The 22015-nt window shown below is 44.2% G+C and overlaps 1 protein-coding gene across 6 annotated transcripts in view; it reads left to right on the top strand.

Moving 5' to 3' along the window:
- The window catches only part of LOC121587740 (nephrin), a 116576-nt gene that overhangs the window by 65964 nt on the left and 28597 nt on the right, over positions 1-22015 (top strand). For 5 of the 6 annotated variants that reach the window (XM_041904824.1, XM_041904820.1, XM_041904821.1 and 2 more), the window contains 3 exons: positions 15617-15652; positions 19174-19524; positions 19703-19813. In XM_041904824.1, coding sequence (XP_041760758.1) covers positions 15617-15652; positions 19174-19524; positions 19703-19813 — 498 coding nt within the window. The remainder of the gene's footprint in view (positions 1-15616; positions 15653-19173; positions 19525-19702; positions 19814-22015) is intronic. The other variant, XM_041904825.1, reaches the window with a different exon arrangement.

Genomic DNA, 22015 nt, shown 5'->3' with positions numbered 1-22015 from the left:
GTGATTTTAATTGACTCCTCTTGCGCCATCGGTATCTGGTGTGGAGTTTTATGAACTCTTGTGTGGGGCGGGCTGCTGTGTGTTCGTCGAGAGCAGAAATTTCGTCCTCCGTGCGCTCGCTCGTCGGTTGGTGCGCGGGATGTTTATTTAAATTTATACCCACACGCCCGATGGCCGGGCTGGAGCAGTCTGTTGGGAGTTTTGTTGTGATAAAAAGTACAATCTTTTAATAAGAGCACTGCCTCGAGAGTGGCGTGTTATTTATTATTTCGTTACGCCTTACAATCTTGACAGAACTTTTGCCTCCAGTCTTTTGTTGTTGTGGCCCAGTTTCGGTGGCAGTTTTTGGGCATCTTTTTGACCCGAACCAACAAAATTTAGTTCTTTTCGTCCTGTGAAAACGGTTCCGCCAGCCTTTGTCGCATTATCAGTGATCAGCCTTGTTGCGAAAAACTTTCCAAACGTAACCCTGTTTGCGAGATACGCATACCATTGATGCGGTGTCAAACCAGTTCATATCTTACTGGAGGAACAGCTTCCAGCCGAACAGTTGAGCAGATCTCGATTACGCTGTAGCACTTGGATTTTTAGAGCATCGTAATGATGAGGATACTTAAAGGCAAAAAGCACTACCAGCGAAATGGACACGACGCTCCTAAATCATTCCACATCGCTGCTCGCGGTAGTGGTGGTGGCGGTGGTGCGTAAAAATGTATAAAAAATAATTACGCCATTTTGCAGTGATTCGGCTGCGGCGGTCGGCACAGGAACCATTACGTTTCCGGGTCACGCCGCAACACAGTTTTGAATGAGTGTTCAGACAGTGCGAAACTTTTCCTGCCAAAAAAAAAAGAAGCGAGAAAAGCTTTCCATTTACTACGGCGCTGGTTTTATGTTTGCGTTTGTGGTGTCAATTGCTAGGGTAAAGTTTTGCGTCCCACCACACAGTGGAAATAAACACAGGATAAGGGATGTTAATTAAACACGGACGTGATTTGACCGACGTGTTTGTGAACTGCGTGCCGCTCACACTTGGTCGGTTGGTGATAATTATAAATTGTACCTTTTTTCCCCCATATGGATCAGTGTGTTTAGCTGACCAATTGCAGCTGGTTTGTGCCGCCTGTTTGATTGAGTAGTGGGATGCATGTGAGCCGGAAGTTGCATCTAGCGGAAAATGAGCTACTTTTCACAACGGGGCTGTGGGTCGTGGGAAGCTTCACCCACCGTGAAATGTAATAAATGGATAAACAGTTGTTGGAAAATAATGTTTGGATTCAATATTTGTTTTCTCTTCGTTTTCTATTCTTCTCGCTCTCTCTTTCTATCTCACTTCATCTCTTTCTCCTGTATTTTATGAACATTTTATGAACATTTCACAAAACAGAACAAAAAAAACTACAACTACTGCAGTATGCATTTCTAAACAGCGAATTCTACAATTTCCTGAAAGGAAGTGAAAAATGTATTTTTCCAGCATATCCCGCGCTTCGATAATACATGGAACTTTCGCTTAACAATATCACGTGAATAGTCTGTGGCATGCTCGTTAAACTTTCCTACAAAACACCGCTTCTGTTCGTCCATTTTTCTCAGCCCCATGGAAACCTACGTCGGCGGCAGGATGAAAAGCACACTGAGAAGTTTATTTGCAGCTCATCTACGAGCGTGATATTGTGTATCACAAAGCCGGAAGCGAACAAGTAAGCGGCCAGTTTGCTAACTGATCGTGCTACTTCTATGTTGTGCTCCACGTAGCTTTACCGCAACACAATCGTTTACATTTAAGCATTATCTAAAAGAGCTAACAAATAAAGCGATAAAACAACACGCGCAGTTTCGAGAATGTACAACCTTGCACTGCCGATTGTTTCCTCCACAAGCGAGCGTGATAAAATCACATCAAAACTCGCAAACGCAACGACACAATCAGCAAGCATGTTGTGTCGCAACAGTCGCTGGGTAAAATCTTTTGCAAAAGAGTTCCAACTACGTGATGAGGATTTTGGAGAATGAAAAAAAAAACCTGCACGAAACCCGGTACACGACCGAAATCCTTTACATGGCACACTGCACGTACCGCCGGCAGTACGCGAGCCACAGGACACAAAGGCTCGGGATGAAAGCTTGCGACACAAAAAAGGAGTTGTGCACAAAACTTTCAGCACCCTGTTTTGAATTGTGTGCGAGTGGCGGGTGCAAGGTGGCACCGAACGTGGCAGCCAAAATCGACCCAACAGCAACAGCAAGGTGCGGATGGGACGGGATGGGCTGGGTGCTTTTGGAGGATATATAAACATGATTTGCTCAGAAGGACAAAGCTTTTCTTCACTCGCTTTTCACTGCCTTTCCTGTACAATGCCTCCGAAATGCATCCATGCAGCATCCTACAGTACCCACCCTACAAGCACTGCACCGTCTCTCCGCAAGGAAGAAGTTGCACATGTTGATCTTGCTAGTTATTAGTTTGCCCCGAGGGTTGGTGTTAACGAGTTTGCTGAAAAGTTTAGCATGAACAGAATTATTCGCTACTTTACTGTGGTGCTGGGGCGGTACAGCTTCCATCCTCACGCGTTCGCTTCAAATTTGAATATGCGCAGGAAATTGTCGAGTGCAATTGAAAGAAGTTCACCATGTGCCCGTCCCGTGTCGCTCTCGCGCTGTATGCTGCCGCTCCCCACATTGGTTGAATAATTGTACGGTCTCGTTTGGTACTTTTTATTTGCACAGTGCAACAGTTTTACGCAACTCCGCTTTTGTGTCAAGCGATGGAGTGCGCGGGCATGAGTGTTTTTTATTGCTTGGTTATTAATTATACGTATATGGAGGGGTGTGGAAGAAGCTTCTTGCATCTGTTACGCAAAAGTTTGGCTGATAAACGATTAAACTTTGCTTACCTGCGCCGCTCGGATAGGCGTTGAGTTATTTGATGGGGAAGTTGCGAACGGTGCGTAGCTGCTGATCTCTTGCTACACGCAAAAGCAGCATTAACAAAGTGCAATATACAAATGTAAAAATCGTTTCAACCTATGTATTAAATATTAAAAATAATATATTGCTTAATTGAAGTATGGCTAAAGGAGTGAGATTGCTGCATTTGATTATAAAAATGAGGTTCATTTTCCTTTCCAAAGTACTGCATAGCACACGCGTGATTTGTTGAATTTCGTTACCACAGGTACATTGTGATTGAAATGGAAATATGTTGCTAAGAAAGAATGTTGCCTTTTTCGCCTCTTTTTCGATCTGAACCGAGCAGCATACGAGCATCGTTGGATCAACTAATGACGCTACTCTCTACGTATGTTAGTATACAAACACTCATTTTTCCATACGTGTCAACTGAGGTATCGTAAACAGTCAGGGAACGATTGCGCACAAAAAAGAAGAGCATCGTGCATATACATGATCGTGCAGAACCATAAACAACTGCCAACGAGGAAAACGTTTCCTACCGGTTCCGCCTGCTAGAGAGAGAGAGAGAGTGAGGAGGGTAGGGGGAGCGGAATAAGAAAAATATGGTTACGATTTGCCGGCCGGCTATGCAGGGGCTGTGCAAAATACGTAAAATATGCAACGGAAGAACCAGAGCGCAGCGCACAGCCCGGTCGCGCAGGAAGCAGAACATTAAGCGTGTGTATTTATAGACGTCACAAATGTCTCGCTGGCCTTACCCGGTTTCCCCGAGTACGGCACGAGTGTGGCACGTTTTCGTACCATTACTATATTAGCTTCATGCATGTCCTCGTGTGTTTGTCGTGTCTTGCCGCCGCCGGGCTGCCTGTGCGGCTCAAGTGCACACCAACAGTCATTGCACCCCGATGCAAACGATGCCAACCCGATACACGGGAAGGAAATATCGTTTCAAAATGGCATCTCGTCGTAAGTCCCGTTATGGAGTGAGGCACGAGCAAAAACATAAATGGATCGTTGCTGACGATGGTTCGCAAGAGATTTACGGTGATTTTTGTGCCCTATTATTGGCAAGTTCACGCAAATGGCACAAAGTGAGTCTTGGCTTGAATCTTTTTTTCTTCTAAAAAACGCACTGCCTTGATTCGAATGTTGGATAACGTATTCATGACAGATGAATAGTTTTCCGACTTGCGCAGCTCAACGATGCTAAGGATTTAGTTTTCAAAAGGCTCTGTTCTGGATTCTGGACCGCCTCTTTCTACATATCTTAAGCGCTCCGTACACTCTACCGAACCCAACTTAAGCCAATATTACCCACCCTTTAACAACCTCATGAACACAGAACTCAAGAGTGCTCGAGTATGCTCGAGTATGTCAACTTTCCTAGCCCGATTAAATCGTCCGACCGAGTCTAATGACTCCCTTGTGGCTGTGAAAATAACATTTTAGCTGCACCATAGAGGTGGCCATGGTAGGCCACATTAGCTCCAGCTGGTCAAACCACGGCTCACAATCACACAATCACACACACACATAAATGTCCCACAGGGAGGAGCTTCGATTGAAACGATAGAAGCACGTTCAAGCGTCGGTTGTTAGCCGATCCGAAGACTTTAAGATCACAAGACGCTATAACAGTTACAGCAGCTCGTTGTCGTGTGGTATGATAAAATTTTAATGATGCTGAAAATCAACAAACAGCTTCTAATATTTATAAGACAGCAAAAAGCACTAAACTCGACCGACGGCCACGGACGGCAGAGAAGTACAACGGTACAACATTTTGTAAGATACCAGAAACTGCTATGATAAGCACGACAAATCGGCATTTTCGCTTACAAGGTAGTCATTCGGTTACCGTGTAATATCACCAGTAATCAATTGCATCGATGAAGAATTCATCGGGTACACCGAGCTTTAAGTACCGTATCGTAAAGCTGACCCGCTGGCCTGGCAGATTACACGCCGGCAGGCGATAAGAATACACGATTGGTGCTCAAATTTCATTGCTCCGCTTCGTGTACAAATAGTTTTGAAGTTTGTTCGGGTGTATCACACGTCTTGGCAAAAACTTTAATGAGTGAAAATTCCAACACACACACACACACACACATTGAGCAACCTCTGGTGTGGTTTTTCCGGTGCACCAATATTCACTGGCTTATATCCAGCGTCTTCCCGGAGCAACTGGCGCTGTTGGTGGGAAAAAGTTAAACACATTTAGTGCGGTAGTGCAAGGGCACTGCCCCGACCATTCTCACCAAATACCTCCGTACGCGGGGCCATGTTTCGTTTTAATCGATCCTTTATGCGCGCCCCAGCACCGCCCTTCCCGGCATCGCAAATCTCATTAAAGAGCCGGCAAAAGTTTTGCGTAAATAAATAAAGTTGGTTTAGCTCACGGTGCACAAACCGCCCGAGCTTGCCGAAGTGAAGTAGTGTATTGCATAAAATAAATTACTTCTCCGATGGCCGATACCCAGCCTGAGGGGAATTGTTTATGTTTTGGGCGTACAAGCAGACTCTCGAATGAAGGATTACTTTTGCGGAGGGAAATTTACGATTAATCTTAAATTTAGAGTCGGGTAGGTGCGTAGGTGGAGCTTTAGCGATGGATAACGGATGCAATAATGATTTACAAAATGCCGTGCACGGTTTACAGTCAGACATTGGAACCTGGTCGTTTCTTTTGTGTTAATAAAATTTAATATTCTTCAAATATGCTCATTATACAGTTATTTCTACCGCGTTGGTGATGTCATGTTCCGACAACGCTTTGGCTCAATTTGCATGCACACACATTTCAATGATCATTTGATGATCTTCAAGACAAGAACGGTGGTGATAATAATGCTCGAATTGTTCTCCACCCAATCCTACCTTCTCATCTGACCGCCCTCCTTATGGTTTGGCTTATGATATGCGGCATAAAAGAAATACTTTATTTAATTGCAATGCGCCACGTCCGTAACGCCATTTAAAATATCTGTGCATGTGTATGCGACCTTGGGCATCGCGACGGTCGCTCAGATGTGCCATGGTCTGCCGGTGGCACCAAATATCAAGGCAACTTCGCTTCCACTAAATGCCATCCAAATTATGCCACAATTCTACCGAGATATCATAGATGAAAATCCAAAGCCTAACAAAAAGCAGTATAGAGAGAGCAACAACATCAACAACACCGACAACAGAATCACCATTCAGTATTCAAGAAATAAAACGTTTTTAACATTTTTCCCAACACTACGTTGGCCGGGGTGTGCCAGAGCAATTGGGCTGGGAAATGGAACGCGCTGGCAGCATTAGGCGCGTTGGCGATAATGGTGCCCCTCTGGTGGAAATAAGCAAAGTAGCAGCGACTGAAAAATAAAGGAACGTAACGGGACAACCATACACACGAGACCGAAACCTCGCCACGTTGAATGAAAACGTAACCGGCCGCCTGTCGGATGCCAACTATCTCATCACACTATCGGTAACTATTTACATAATAAGAGCTTCGAATCAGCATGAGCCGGCAAAGAATACGTCTATGCAAATTGAATTAGTTTCGATGCTATAATATGGCACCCTGGGAGGCTTGGAAGGCTGAGCTGCTGACAGGGAAGTGTTGGTACGTGCGGCAACGATCGGGAGCATTGTAGCATCCGAAGGCCGCTCGTGCTGGGATGGCTGGTGGCACATGTGAGAGATGGATAGTCACTGCGTTGGCAGCTGTTTGGTAGGAGAATCGAGAAGGATTCCTTGCACAATGCTGGAGAAGGCGAAAAATGTATGCCAGCCTTGGCCAGGCCGTGAACGTGTCGACGGAGACAGTGCAGACGTAGCAGCACCAGCAGCAGCATTGCCCATTGTGAGCCGCAAGATGGAATGAAATGCACAAGACAAAAAATAAGGCCATTTCCTTAACCACGAGCATGTCAGCACGGAATGTGATCACTCGAGGAGGCAGGGTGGGAAGGCTGGGAGCGCAAAAAAGACAGAGCAGTTTTTCCGGACACCTTTGCATAGAAACGCTGCACGGTTCTATGGTATCCGCAAAGGGCGGTGAGGCTGGTGCGGAAAGGCAGGCTACAAAAACGATCCAAGCGCCAGATGAAAGATGAGGCGGAGATACACTTGCACGCCGTCGTGCAAGCAGGCGTCTGTGAAGAATGAATGGAAGTATGAATGCATTTGCTTAAAAAAGTCACGTCTTCTCGTCCACGATTGCTACGTTTTTTTCCCCCACACCGGGGAGTGAGAAAGCATAAAGAAAATAGCAAATTCAGCCAACCCAGCAACAGGAAGTAGCGTCACACCGGAAGTAGCAGCAGCAGCAGCAGCAGGAGCAACAAAAAATGGGAATGAGTTCCGAGTTTCATTTATTTATTTTTTATTTCTTCTGGAAGCTTTCCTTCAACGCATACGTCTCTCCTCACCGATGGAAAGCCTCCCTAGCACAGGGTCGTCAGTGTGCTGCATTCTTTCTACCATTTCTTTTCTGGGCTCACTCACCACTGTAGAATATACACCGCAGCAGGAGCCACGGTGCCGGCAGCACGGCAAACGAAGCTCCGAACGGAACTGAGTTGCTTAATTTTGCGCCAGCTTCAGATTCCTGGAGGACGCAAGAGCGTTTTACAACACAGTTGGATCTGCCGTCCCTGCTACCGCTGCTTCTGCTGCTGCTGCTGCTGGTGTATGGAACCTTATGTATGTGTGCCGGGCGGCAAGTGCACGTGATTTGTGTCGAAGCAACTCTGCGGGCAGTGTGAAGTGAAAAGTTGGAATAATTAGCATAGTGGGTGCTTCTAAGTAGCTCAGCGAAATGAGAAATAGGTTAATTTTTATTAGACACCTAGAACGTACGGGATGGGCTGCTTTCAATTTGAATTTTTACGAAGCGGTGAAGCGTTCCTGACGCTTCCCGGGAGCTGTTGTAATTTACATAGTAATTTTTTGGTAATTGTCTTTTAATTAATAATTCAAGAGTGGTAAAGAATGGGTGTGCATGTTTGTATGACGGTGCACTAGTGCTAGTGGGAAATCAAAGCCACTATAGTTTAAAACTTTTTAAGATCTAAGGTACTAGAGGAACAGTGGAGACTCAACGTTCTAATAAAATGAATTTTACCTTATTTTCGGGGAAAAGAGGAAACCATCATTACTCTCTATGGAAATAGTACTGCTCTGGAGAGATCATTATGTTCTATGATGATGATTTCTTACCTTTAAAACTGGATAGCAAACGCCTCGATCTCATGAAAACATCTCAAACCATTTCCATAACCACCTGCTTTAACTATTGAAGAGGAGCATTGCAGTGAAGACTGATGAATATTTATCGATGCAAAACGTCTACCGCTTCTAAAATACAAAACCACAATCATTGAGAACGTGTTTTCTTCATCGTGGCACCTTCTCTAAAATCTTCTTCAAATCCTTCACAAACATTCGTAAGAAGTGCTTGATAATTGACAACCATAAGCCACCTGAGCACACTGTGCGATGATTGGAACAACCCACTGTATTTGGTTATTGTTTCAACTGTGCAACCCCAAAAGCGACAGTAGCAAACGTCCTACAGTTATTACTCCACCAACCATCAACGCTGGTGTTGAAGATGTTTCATCCAAAACAATATTCAAAACTCTCCTGCCCTCCGAGCGTTTTTTTTTTTTTGTTATTTTGTGTTGGCAATCACTTCTATCAGCTCTCGACGGTTGGTTTTGGTGAGTTCGCTGTCCATCATAAGCTTAACGAGGGAAAGACTCACCGCCAACCAAACCCGTCTTGCGTCGTTGTATCGCTTCCCAAAAATCGCGCCCTTTGAAAAGTCGAGTTTTGTGTGTACTTTTTGGAATTCCCATTTCGTCTAGTACGGATTTTTCGTTTTCGAAACCGTCGACAGAGGAATCCAGCAGGGTAGGGCAGTGTAATTTTGGCTGACAGCTGCTGCCTGATTCGATTTCGCAAAGTTCGTTGAATATGGTGCCCTGGAAGCGGGAGAAGGATCTTCTTGTTTGGCTCCTCTTCCCACCATTCCCTCAGCTTACAGCACGATTGTCCAGCGCACTTAAATGACGGCCACCAAGCAGGGGGGAACAGACGGGGTGAGGAACGGCGCGAACCGTAAAGCGAACCGGGTGGACCTTCATCAAACAAAATTGACAAGTCATTTAAATTGGTATCACCGGTGTGGAAATGTTCTTGTCAAAAGTTGATGGAGTTTTAGGTGGAAAAGATCATTGCTGAACTTGGGAGAGGGCAGGGAGCTATGAATTTTGATGCACCATCCACCTTAGGCTGTAGCGCCTGACAGGGATCGTGCTTAGCGGATAAAGTGAGGCAAATAAATTCATAATCTTATCGGCACGTCGAACTCCGGCGTAATAATTATAAATAGCTTCAAGAAAGCAGCTGTTTTCACGACGAACCCTTCTTCAATCAACTGACGAAGCTGTTCTGTTTAGTACAAGAAGAGCCGTCTTAGATAAATTATTAAACAAATTATTGATACATTTGTTATGAAAAATAATTTAAAATTGAATAAAACGAAAAGAACATGGTTCCAGGTGAAAACGCGACATTTCCTACTTCAAACCCGTCTACACCGTTGCGTTAGCAGGAACTTCTTGCCCAACATTCTAATTTTAGTTCGGAAAAACGCATTCCGTTTTCTTCTTAGTGTCGACACCGCAACAAAAAACTCAGAATCATTAGAGTGATCTACACGCTAAAAGGTTGAAATGTGTCTCTCTTTCATTCCGCTTGCTCGAACGGTTGGGAGCTCTAAATGTGGTATGGCGCATCGGTTGAGCAGTGCCAAGGCCAAGCGTGCCATGCGCATATATAAGCTATCTGATTTGAGCTGAAAAAATAAATATCCAAATCGCTTCGCTTTTCGATGTACGGTGACAGGAGGAAAAAAACTCAAAATAATGTAAATTGGCATTTGGAAGGGAATTTAAATCAGTTCCCTGCATTCAGGACTTATCAAATATTTTATGAAGTTTATATTGTGTAAGCAAACACTAATCATTACATTTCATATTTAAGAAATTTTTAAAATATTGTCCAAGAACACAATCTGATTGATAGACTGTTGAGTAGCGTAGATCAACAATGTACATTTGCTCATTTCCGACTACTCAACATCGCAATGAATTATTATGCCTCAATAGCTCGATAGCTACTCAACCCAAGGCAAAAGCCGCACATCTGCCGGGCAGATTCTAAACAACTGTTTGTGTTATGCATAAACATTCCCCTTCACCTCCCAAAACCGTTGCGCTACAATAAAAGTCACATAGTGATCATCAATACTTGATCGTTACGGCAGATTGATGAAGCGTTTTATCGGTTTGTTTCAATAACAGATTCAGTAAACATCCGATCGTGTTGTTATTTTTTGCTTCCGTTCCAAGAACATTGCCTTTTTATCGTTTGATGGTAGACATACACACACACTCATAGGCAAACGTTCATCTGTGATGAGAGAGGTCCATCGCAAGTCCCACCATGCCGGGTTTATCCGTTTGCCCTGCTCAACTCCGAAAGCTAGCAAATCCTATTTGCAGAGCGCGGATTGGAAGGAAAAATTAATCTCAGTCCCTTTCATCAATCAGATAATCGTTCCTCTCAATTAATATTTGTTTTGCGGGTGTATTTACAACAACAGCTCGCGAATACTCCAGGGCTCTTAGGGTTTACTTTTATTCCCTTTCTATCTTATTTATTTCTGGGAAATAAAAATAGAAATAACACTACCAAACTCATGAGCTAATACGTTGGTAGATGGTAGAGCAGGAAGTGAAGAAGCATACCGTTGGGATGAACCACAAGAACCCGCGTACAAGTGGTCAAGAGAAAAGTCAAAGATCCATCCACTCAAACTCTAGCTGTTCCTTTGCTCCGGTACGAGCCGCGAACGAGAAGTTTGCCGAACTCGAGTAACTTGTTTACGCTACCAAGGGCAAATGTTTCCTTTTTCCGCCAATGATTTCATACTGTGCAGCCGAAGTGGGTGAGAAAAATTTATTGCTCTTGGGAAAAAAACAACGTAGAAAACAACCTACTTCATTCTCCCGATTCTCTAGAACGGTCAGTTTGGAAAATCATGAACTGAAAAAGAATGCTCGTAGGATCGCCCCTGCTTCCGCTTCCATTCCATTCTATTTCCCGTGAGGTCGTGGAGGCAACATGTGCAAGAAAAAAACGGTACAGAGCACCTCCGGAAAAGTTGTTTATTTCACATTCGACGATTTTTATCGATAACTTAATTTAACTTCTCTGATTGAATTCATCACGAAGTGGCAGGAAGAAGGAGCAGTGAGAGCGAACGCAAAAACTACCGGTAAAATTCGGCATTAAGTTCGGATTTGGTGCGGCGCTGAGGCTAACAGCTGAGGATACATGCGGGCCGCAAATGTCGGTCCCAAAACGGAGGCCCCCGTGAATAGGGAGATGAAAAATAACTATCCGTTCGTCGAAAAAAAGCTCCACTGTTGAAAATAAGCTGACTTCACACAAGCCAAAAGCCAGCTGGGCCACCAGTCGGAGTCGAGAATCAAAGTTGCTGCGCAGAGTTCCAAACTCAATTTCTCAACCACTGAACGGCACTCGTGAACGGGAACGCAGGGGACAGTGCAGACCGCGACGTCGGACAAGCACCAGCACCACTGCCATCACCCATCTGAAAAGAAATGTCCCTTTAACTTTCTCCCAGCAAATCGGTGGAAAGAGAGAGGGGAAAAAAGAGAAGTAGTTTTGGCGTGTTTTTTGGTGCCCCTGCTGGACCTTGGTGGCCTGTGACTCTCCACTTTTATTTCCACAGCGAAACAAGTTGTTTTGTGTATAAGCCGGATGCATCGACACACTCTCAGGCACATGGCTCAATAGCAAATCCCGGGCAAGCGGAAATAAATAAATCAATTTACTTCGAACGCAGCGAAATGGGAAACTTTTTGAGCAGTGTGCGCTAGAACAGCTAGCGGAAAAGGGAAATTTTGGTGTGTTTGTGTGTACTTTCCGTTCCGTTCACTTGTTGGTTGCTTTGAGCGCGACAGTTGAGAACCATGCTGAGAAATGCGTGCTCATTTCGCTGTGAATGTGAATTTGATTCAAGCTTTTGATGAGCTTTTCCCGTACACGTGCTGGCTTGGAAACCCTAGAGAATGGAAGAATAATTGTATTGGGAAAGTAAGCATGGGATGGGTAAATTGAAGCCTTTTATCATTTTGTAATATTTGCCTCCTAAATTAATTCGATAAGCTACTCGGAAGTGTATCTTAAATTGGATCATCAATTCTAAAATTTAATTGAATGGATGTGTTTGCTGGTAAATATTTACAAAATGGACATGCAGACGACCCATAAACCAAAATGTGAACCAGAATCAGAAAATCAAATATGTTGAGCTATTTACCTTTCACATCTGAAATTTTAATCAAATCATGATGGCAACATCTACAGCCTGGACTAGAAGCTGTGGCTCTGTCATCAATTTTTCCTTCGAAGTCAAACCTCCTGCTGAGATCCAAGTAAAGATTTTTGTTGATCGCTTGGAGAAAGCAGTTCAATTCGGACTAAGAGACATCCATTCAATGCTTATTGTTATGGAGTTACTTTTTCCGTAATAGTCACTGCATAGAAAGGTGTTTACCAACAATAAATCTCTCCGGTTTTGTACTGCTGCACCAGACAAAAAAGGCCAACGACACCTACATTCAAAGAAAATCCCTTTGGAGTGTTAAAAGTGAACTATCGAACTGTACGACATCAAACGATAGATTATGGTTGTAATGCGTCGAACAAACGAGTAAACCCTTGTTGGATACAGCAAGAATGTCATTTCTTTTGCCAGCTTCTGGAGAGTGTGCAGTGACATGATTGCTGTTGCCGAGAGCTCCAAACAACAATGGAGCAGGAAAGATGCGCCCCATTTTCCCTTCACCCATCTCCTCGTTGCGCTATTTGTGCAACGTAATGCAGGTGTTGATGTACTAAGCCGTGTTGATGCAGTGTGGTTTTGCCGGAGATAAATCCTTCCATGCTGGTGCAGAAAAGCAGAAGGCAACTCTTGTTGTCAGCGCTGGTTCGTGGTAATACTTAATGAAAATGCAGATGAGTTTCCAACGCCATAGGAGCCAGCAGTTTTTATTGTTCGGTTTTTGTAATCTGCATTCTTATTCGACACAGACCGTCTCTGTTGAAGCTAGCAGAACGGGCCGTTCTTCCAGGCGTCGTTAAAGTTATGAAATCTATAACCGTTACGGGAAACGAGGCAATGACGATTACTAAGCCGTGCTGCCTGTTGTTAGCATAATTGTTCAGTAAATAAAATCCACTCCGGGGAAAGCTCAATCGATACGCCATCTCGGTGTTCGTTTTGCCACTACAGGAACCATCATGGATCTCGACAACGGATCTTGGAAAATATGATACAAAAAAAAAAACTGCCTCATGAAGCGGAGCATTCCGTCCTGCGAGGGATTAAATTCACCAGACGTGCAGCTAGCAATGGACCGCCAGCTCATGCTGATGCTTAATGTCAATAACAAATCAGCATAACCTCAAAATCGGTACCTCAAAAGAATGCTTGCACAAACCAGACGCCGGGATTAAGGTCGTTTACTTACGTCGGGATGGTCGGAAGGTGGGAGCTTCGCTCGGTCTGTTTAGTTAGCGACAGTGCCTTCCAGTCCAGGCGTACCGAACAGATGGTGCAAAAGTTTGTTGACCGTGAAGGACTTTGCGTTTGTCATTTGCTTTTGGGGGCACCGTTTTGGAGGTCAGAGTGCAATTTATATCCTCTTGTTGGTAGAGCTGGTTGTTGACAGAGAGATATCGCAAGTATGAACACAAATATTTGCTTCGTCTGCTTCTGTTTTGTGTGTTTTTAAAAATATCACTACACCGTTGAGGAAATTGATCTTTTTGGACGATTTCATGGCGTACATGACAAAATCCTCGGAGGAGTGCTAACTAATGCAAGCCTTATTAATCTAACTCTTATATCCTGCAAACGCTACACGATTTGTTCCGTTGCTGAGGTGGCAAGCTCTAACGTAATATCCCATTTCTCCGTCAATCTTAAGCGGCTTGATAAGCTAGCTGGGCTGGGAGTTTGTTGTGTCGCGCTGTAAGGTTGCACCACGGAACGAAATGAAAGTCATTCGACCATGTTCCCGCGTCTCGTTGCTGTCGATCTTTCTCGCCTTTATTAACCACATAAATATGTCTCGCATGCCCCAAATGGACGGGACGCAACCGGGTTGTGTTCATTTTCCACCGTACCACTTATGAGACAGCATGAGCCATATGCGGCGAGTCACTGTGCAGGTTCGGTGGGCGAAACGGGCGAGAACACGGGCGGCGAGCACGTTCGTTATGGAAATCCATTCTACCCGACCCAGTTGACAGTACGTTTCCGGTCCCCACAGAGTGTCAAATGATGCTGCATGTGTTCGTTCGTTCGTTCGTTCGCTCGTTCGTCGGTTCGCTCCTGTTTTCTCTTTTTTCTGCTCCGGACTCCAAGTCCACAATCTACCGCGTGCCTGGTAGGGTGCTATTTTAGATTAAATTTTGCGCACAGCAGTTTGTCTGTGTGAATTATTGTATTTTTGTGTCTCTTTTGGGTCTCTTTTGTATTAACCAGTAGCAGATGTAGTCTTCATTGAAGCGATGATATACTACTAGCAGTCTAGTCATGGAAGTGGATAAAATTTTAAATAATGATTGTGGGAACTGTTGACAGCTTAATAAACTTTGATTGCATTAGACGGTGCTTTTAGTTCAAAATTAGTTTCTAACGCGGTTTTTCTTTCCTTTCTTTCCAGGTACGTCCAAACCGATCGTGAATTTGAACTGACTTAATCGTGAGACCACAAAATAACACAGAATACGGCAGAACTTAACAAAACACGCACAACCAGTACACTAACATCACGCTACACTTGGCTACCACTGAATTAGCTCATACTAACACATCATTAAGTGCAATAGCTTTCGTTTTCTCCTAATTGCAATGATGATTTAGCTTCCCTACTAATTCATCATTATTTGCAATAGCGATGGCAACCAACCTTTTGTGTTGGGTTCTTTTCATTTACCAACAAAAAATAATGGATTCCAATAAGGCGCCGCACAAACATGTGTTTTCTGTGGGCAATTCTTCAGCTGTCCGGTGTTTGTGTCCCGCTGGGCCCTGGTACGACCGTTCCGTCAAAATACCGATTCCACGAATTGAGGATATTTATGATTTCGAACCAGCAACGTCGTCTGTTTGCAAATCGCGCACGGTGCAGGAATCGGCACGGGCAGTGACGGAACGCACAAAAACTTTTCTGTTTTACGGCAATGGAATTTCCGAAAATTTGGGTGGCCTCTTTGTCCCCTGGCAAACAATTATTTATTTCTCGATTCCGTAGCTGGAAATGCTGTAAAAAGGGAGGGCAACGAGTTCCAAGAAATTAAAACATAATGCACACTTTAATGTGAGGTTTTGTTCAAATTTCATTTGAAGTTAGTGTTCCGTTTCCATCTAATTATAAATTTAAGAACTTCGCGTAAACAAATCTTTTGATTTACATTCGTTCACTCACACCCAACGATACGATTCATCACACGAGCATTACACCATATGTGAACACAAATCATGCTAATCCTTCTATTATGAGCCAATTCGTTCAAACGTAACTGTTTTCAATTGCAGGAAAGTTTACACCCACAACCGCAACAGTCGACACCAGTACGTACGATTTGAGTAGTAATCCGTAGAATGATGCCGCATATCCCTATGCTCGTTAATTTAGTGTTCATAATCTCTTTCCTACCTGTCGTTGCATTTATCATATTTGTTGGTTTTAGTTATTACGTTCATACTTTTCTTGGAATGGATACAGTATAGATAGTTAGCAATGAATGTTTATGAATTCAGAACCATTTTTACCAACGTATCTGCAAACAATTTTAGTATACAAATACCACTCATTTCTTGTTATGTCTGGCTGTATGCAAAAAATAACTTATTATTCAACTCTTTTTGCTTCTACTCTCAAACAATTAATTTCTATATTTATGTCAAGCTACAAACGTTATCATACATATTTAAGTCATTTATAGTTGAGTGCCATCAAATATTTTGATAATGAATCATTCAGTTTCACTTCTTACACATCAAGCTACCAATTTCAAAAGTGTCTTCTATCATAATTAACAGTTCGTTCTAGCGTGCACAGTCGTGCATAGTCTGCAAACCAGTCACATCCTGTTTTTTGCAAACCGAATACTCTGATCCTTCCGTGAAGTTGATCATCCGTTTCCGGCTCGTGCACTGGAAGCACGGGATAAACCCGTTTTCCACACCAGCTGCGCACCTAAGCCAGTAGACAAACATCCGTCCAGCTTTTTTGATCGTCTTACACAAAACAAGGCGTACACGTGTGTATGCAGAAGCTGTGGAAAATGGGATTCCCCGTACGGGTTTCGTTATGTGGAACCAGGCACCAGTACAAGGTACGCCTAGCATCCCTTGCCCTGCTCTGCTGTTGTGGAAAAAAAACGAGTGTATCTGGTTGTTCCGTTCAACCAACCCCGAAAGAGTGACGCTCGTATGTTGCTGCCCCACATAATCTTCTAATCCTTTTTTAACATTCAACAAAAATAAGTCCCCACAATATGTTGTTACTGCTGTGATTTTATGCCTGTTTTCTCCGTGTGTCTCCTGCATCGCCACTTGTGCTTAGTATTTCTGTGTCGGGATTCTTTTTTTTGCCATTTGGTGCGCTATTTACTCAACCCACGGGTCCGGTGTACTTTCATTTCGTGTATGGCACTTTGGAGACGGGTTTTCATCAGTTTAACTCCCTGTTCAGAGCGTCCTCGTCCAGGCGTTGATGCTTCGGGACTCTCGAGTCAAGCGTGCACCGCCTAAGGCATCCAAGTGTACTGCACTTGGGCTTTCCGTTCGGTTTTTTTTTTACTCGTTGGAGTAGACTCGCAAAAACCCTGACGTGAAGCATTCACCGGGACAAATAACAACAATTTTACGCTTATGTTGCAGCGATTCGTTTTCCTTTTTTTTGTCGTTTTTGTGTTTATGTACTTATGGCAAGCGACGTATGAACCATGTTTTGCCTTGTTCATTGCCAATTTTACACTCGGCTGACGGGTGGCTGGTTGCAATTTACACACCTGTACGGTCAGCTCTAGGTAGGCACGAAGCTCGAAGCAGCTCTCCCTGGTGGTAGAGATGGTGGGCTGAGAAATGTACGACCAACGGATGCTCGGAGCCCCATGGTTTTGGTAGGATTTATTTTTTACGACTCTTTCGGGATAATGAGCAAAGTACTTTCTCGTCCGGTGGTCGCCCCGATAGGCGGTTACACATAGTCTGGCGCAAAGCAGAAACAAAAGTGAAAGCAAAAAAAAAACCTTCAACATTCTACTCCCCAAAATAGCAGGTGTAGAAGAGAGATTAAAAATTAATGAACCGGACTTACTGGGATACCGCAGCGCCACAGTTTCCTGGGTACACCAACAAGGAAGCTTCTTCCCCGGCGATAGTAGGGGCACGCGTGGGCATATCGACACACTAATCGGAATGTAGTGCGTTTTCTTGTTTTCGCTGGCAGGGAAAACTTCTGTAGTAGCAAGACCACTCTCTACAACTACCACTAAACATGCACACAGGTGTGGCACGGGAGGAAGACACCGTTGGTTTAGTTTTGATACGATAATGTGTGGCCACAAAGCCTGATCCGGTGAGGGAGCCTTAGCGGCGACCCGCAGCAGCGAGCCATCACACATGGGGGCGTAACTACGTTTGCAATTATTTGCATTATTTAGTGGTTTTCGGCTCGGTAAGCTACGACGGCAGAAAATTGCATTGGAGATGGCAGTGTGGGGGCGATGGTCTTCCCAAGCCCTCCCTCCCACCAGAAGATGGCTTACGTACTCTGCTGCTCAGGCTAATGCACATTTGCTACGGATTACAGCACAACAATTACAGCCCGGCAGACAAACGGTGTGTGTGTGGTTGTGTCCGTAGTGCTATTTAGATGGGCAGCTAGCTGGCTGACAGGCATACGATTAATAATTAACGCTAGAAGAGATAGCGCTTGCAGGGATTACTTGCAGCGTGGCTGCCGAGCTCGATGGCCTCGATAATTCTGCGTATAATATTTATTAGTGTTTAAATGCAATCTACATCACAGCTGATGGTGGAATGGTGGATGGATGCCTTAATTTAATACGGGGCAAAAGTTGTGTAATACGCTGCTGGAGCTTTATGCACTTTCAGCTCCAGAATTCGCATAACAAACTAAGTACTGCATGCTGGTTTTAATCAAACAAATCGGTTTTGCTGAGCACAGCTTATACTGTTGTGGCACTCAAAACTCAATGATGACCAATTTTGGAGAAGAGCATTCATATGATTCTAGGGAAAGAGGTCGCAAAATACCCTAGCAATATTGCACAACATGTTCCAGCAATGTATTACTATTTTTAATTAAATAATCATTGCATCCAGCATAATACTTCCTAGGTACAGCTAGGGAATAATTTTAAAATCCTCTTTCAAAATTCTGTGAAATAATGCTACTGCATCTCATAACATGTCGACATGATGCATGATGCTGTATCATGCTGCATAGGGTGGGAGAAACCAGGTCAACCGTCTGAGAACATGTCAGTAAGACTGGATGGATCTATTTTTATTTCACTGATGGCTTAATCCTGACCTGAGGACCATGATCGAAACTCACCATAGACAGACCATAGAGAAGACACACGCATCATGGCTTAATTTGACATCCAGAAATGAACGAATCAAAAGAGCGAAGGATTTTCATTAAGACTAGTCTCTCGTAAGGTCTCTTAAGACTTATGAAGATTCGAAGAAATTCTTTTGCTTTCTGATAAAACATAGCAAACGATTATGTTCAATCATAGAGCTGTTTATGTGAAAAATAGAAGTGCGTAGAAAATAAGTGAAAGAAGCAGTTAAATCTTTTATCTTTTATACATCTTATTATCTTTTAAGATGCATAAGCGTAAAGTTTCATGTAACTCTTGTTGGTAGATTTCTTCATCGTTCATCCCGTAAATGTTCCATCTTCAATTCATAAATCACTGCATGCTATAGCTAGTTTAATAACGTTACGTTTCATGGTTCAATATATTTTCCTTGTTCTTTAGCTGCAGCTTTATTTTTACACCTTTTCTTATCGCTCAATTTGTCCCTCTCCTTCCCATCGCTACACACAGTTCCAGCGCGCATTGTATGGGCGGCGATCGATCACGATGCGGAGCTACCGTGCGACATTACGGCACCGTCGTCACAGGACGGCGTCAAGCTGGTGCTGTGGTTTAAAGATTCCACCGGAATTCCGCTCTACAGCTTGGACTCGCGCAGCGGCGTACCGATATCGGCCGCCCAGCATTCCACCATCGCGAACGACCTCGGCCAGCGGTTGTTCTTTTCGGTCGGGGCGACACCGAAGGAGGCCCGGTTGCAGATACGCAACATCAAAACGTCCGACGGTGGCGTCTACCGGTGCCGGGTGGACTACTTCAACTCGCCCACGCGCAACTACCGAGTCAATTTGACGCTGGCTGGTAAGTGATTCGGCAGGTGGTTTCCTGTTGAGTTTTCTGTTGGGACTGCTACAGGGCAGGGAAAATATGTATTCATAAAAAGCAAAACATTCGCACCATAAATCATCAATGAAAAGATGGAAGAATTAATCCTACAAATGGGCGTCTTCGTCGGTTTATCCGTTTCCTATGCTTACAGTGCCACCAGAAGAACCGAGAATATTCGACGCACAGGGCAAGGAAATCTCAACCGTCGCTGGACCCTTTCGTGAGGGACACGAGCTTTTCCTGTCCTGTCAGGTCTCTGGAGGTGAGTAATCGGGGAAATTCCGTGTTTTACCCACGAGCTAACAACATTCTGTTTAACGAGCTGCTGTACAGAGCATGTTTTTAATCTTCCCCAAAAAATGAACTACACTACCTCAACAGCATGTATTTCGAGCCTGTCATGGAAGTAAAATCCGTTTTCTCCTGAAATCATCGCATCATCGAACTGCTCTGTACACGTGCACACGGATGCTAACGTTTGATTCTGGCAGAATAATCTGAGCATATGTCAATATTCGATCATTCTAAGAAATGTCGTAGAAGTCAATCCAAGCACAGGCCGGCTCCGTGACTGTGAAACACATCGTGAAATGAATAGCATGCGCAAATCCGTTTCATCGTTTCCAGTGCGCTGTAAATGTGTGTTTTCCACCGGCCCCATCTGCTGCTTATTTTACGTGTGCAGCTAAAGCTTGTAGCATTTTCGGGCGGCTTGTTTTTATGCTTTCAAGCGGATTCACCAGGGACGGGAAAAGATTGCATTTAACTGCAACGAGCTCGATGTGTCGATAGAGCGTATCCTGTGCTGCTGCTTGATACCACTGCAATCCGTTTCAACAACAACAACAAGCCCCGGGGCTGAACGGAGTCAGATGTCCTGTGTACACATCACGAAATCCAAGCTCCACTCGATCGCATGCCGAACGTACAGTGGCAGCTTATGGTACTTTTGCTGCGTCTGTCAGACTATCTGAAGATAGAAGTGGACGTTCTGGGACAGAAAAGAAATCCTTCAGCCCGTGCAGGCATAGCAGCACCAACATTTCGACACGCCAAACGATAGCTGACTTCGTCGATTGCTACCAATGCTGTTGCCTCTGCAATCCTCTGTTTGGCTTACCTTTACAGAACTGTTTTTTCGGTGTGTTCGCGTTTTACGTCAACCCTACTAACACTGTCGTTCCGCCGAAACTTGCCAACTGAAAATTGCTTCACCAATAACCGAAAATCCCTGCCCCCGCTTGCCAAACTGCCTACCTCCCCATGATGGAACAACGGGAAAGGCAAAATAAAATAAAAATAAATAAATTTTCTCGACAAGGGCGAAGTTCAGGCGGTTGCTCGGGGACACCTATCTAGCTCGATGATGGTGATGATGTTGATAACAGCGAGCAGTGGAACCGGTAATGCCTGCAAGCTCGTAAAAAGTCACCGTAAACATAACCCTACAAGGGCACTCGTGTCGGTACAGAGACGCCCAGGGCGCCTCGGTCTACGGTTTCGAATGTAAATTGTTTGCATTCGAATTTAGGGCATAGGTTGGCGCGGCAAATCCTTCCGTTTTACGACACGGGCACGGTACAGCACGTTCAGTTTAGGCGGGAAGTGGGTGGGCTTTTCTTTACCGTGGTCTGTTTGTGCACGGGCGCAGAAGATCTGATGTCAATCGATCAGCGAAAGTAACCGCTGGAGCGAGGGGAATGAGGCAAGATAAGATAGTCAGCGTTTGATTATTCAATTCATACGGCTCCATTTTTGGGACGGATTGGAGCACTTTACTGTTTGCTATCATAATGCAATCCGTATTGAAAGGTGGTGTATTGCGGGAGCTGATTGCAAAATTGACTCACGGATTGCCTTGAAGTGAATCGTGTCTTCAGCTTACATGTTCGGTTGTATAGCAAAGATTCGCTTATATATGAACCTTAGTTGACCGAGAATGAGTAACAACAGTCGCGTAGAAGAGAAAATGAAAAAAGTTGAATTTAAAATTGATTAGTATCTGAGCACGTTTTCCCAGCCGCTCAACAAAAAATAGTTTGGCTTTGAGCTGTATTTAAAGCGTGTGATTCAAACTGTGTCAATAAGGCACAGCTTCTTCACTTAGTATTTTCAACAACCACAAAATCATTGTAATTTTATGCATTACCAAACTCTTTGTACCATTCAGCCAAAAGCTACACCCTGAGCTGTTCGAAAGCCCTCTTCAAAATGTTTCCAATGAAACGCATTGCCCTTGAACATTTGCCAGCACATCGTCAGAAATGCGCCCCACAACACAAGAGCACTCCATGAAAAGTTGGGCATTCACGTAACCACTTTCCAGTTTTCCATTTAGCTCAAACATTTGATAGACCATTCACTTTCGGTGCTCGTACGTACTTGCTTGTTTTTTTTGTCTCGCTGTGCCACGCCATCTCTAGGTCGCCCCAACTTCTTCGGCCTTGTCGCGTGAGCCACAAGG

Source organism: Anopheles merus, chromosome 2R (genome assembly GCF_017562075.2).
Source record: "Anopheles merus strain MAF chromosome 2R, AmerM5.1, whole genome shotgun sequence".
Lineage (NCBI taxonomy): Eukaryota > Metazoa > Arthropoda > Insecta > Diptera > Culicidae > Anopheles > Anopheles merus.
This window is presented reverse-complemented; position numbering and strand designations above follow the sequence as displayed.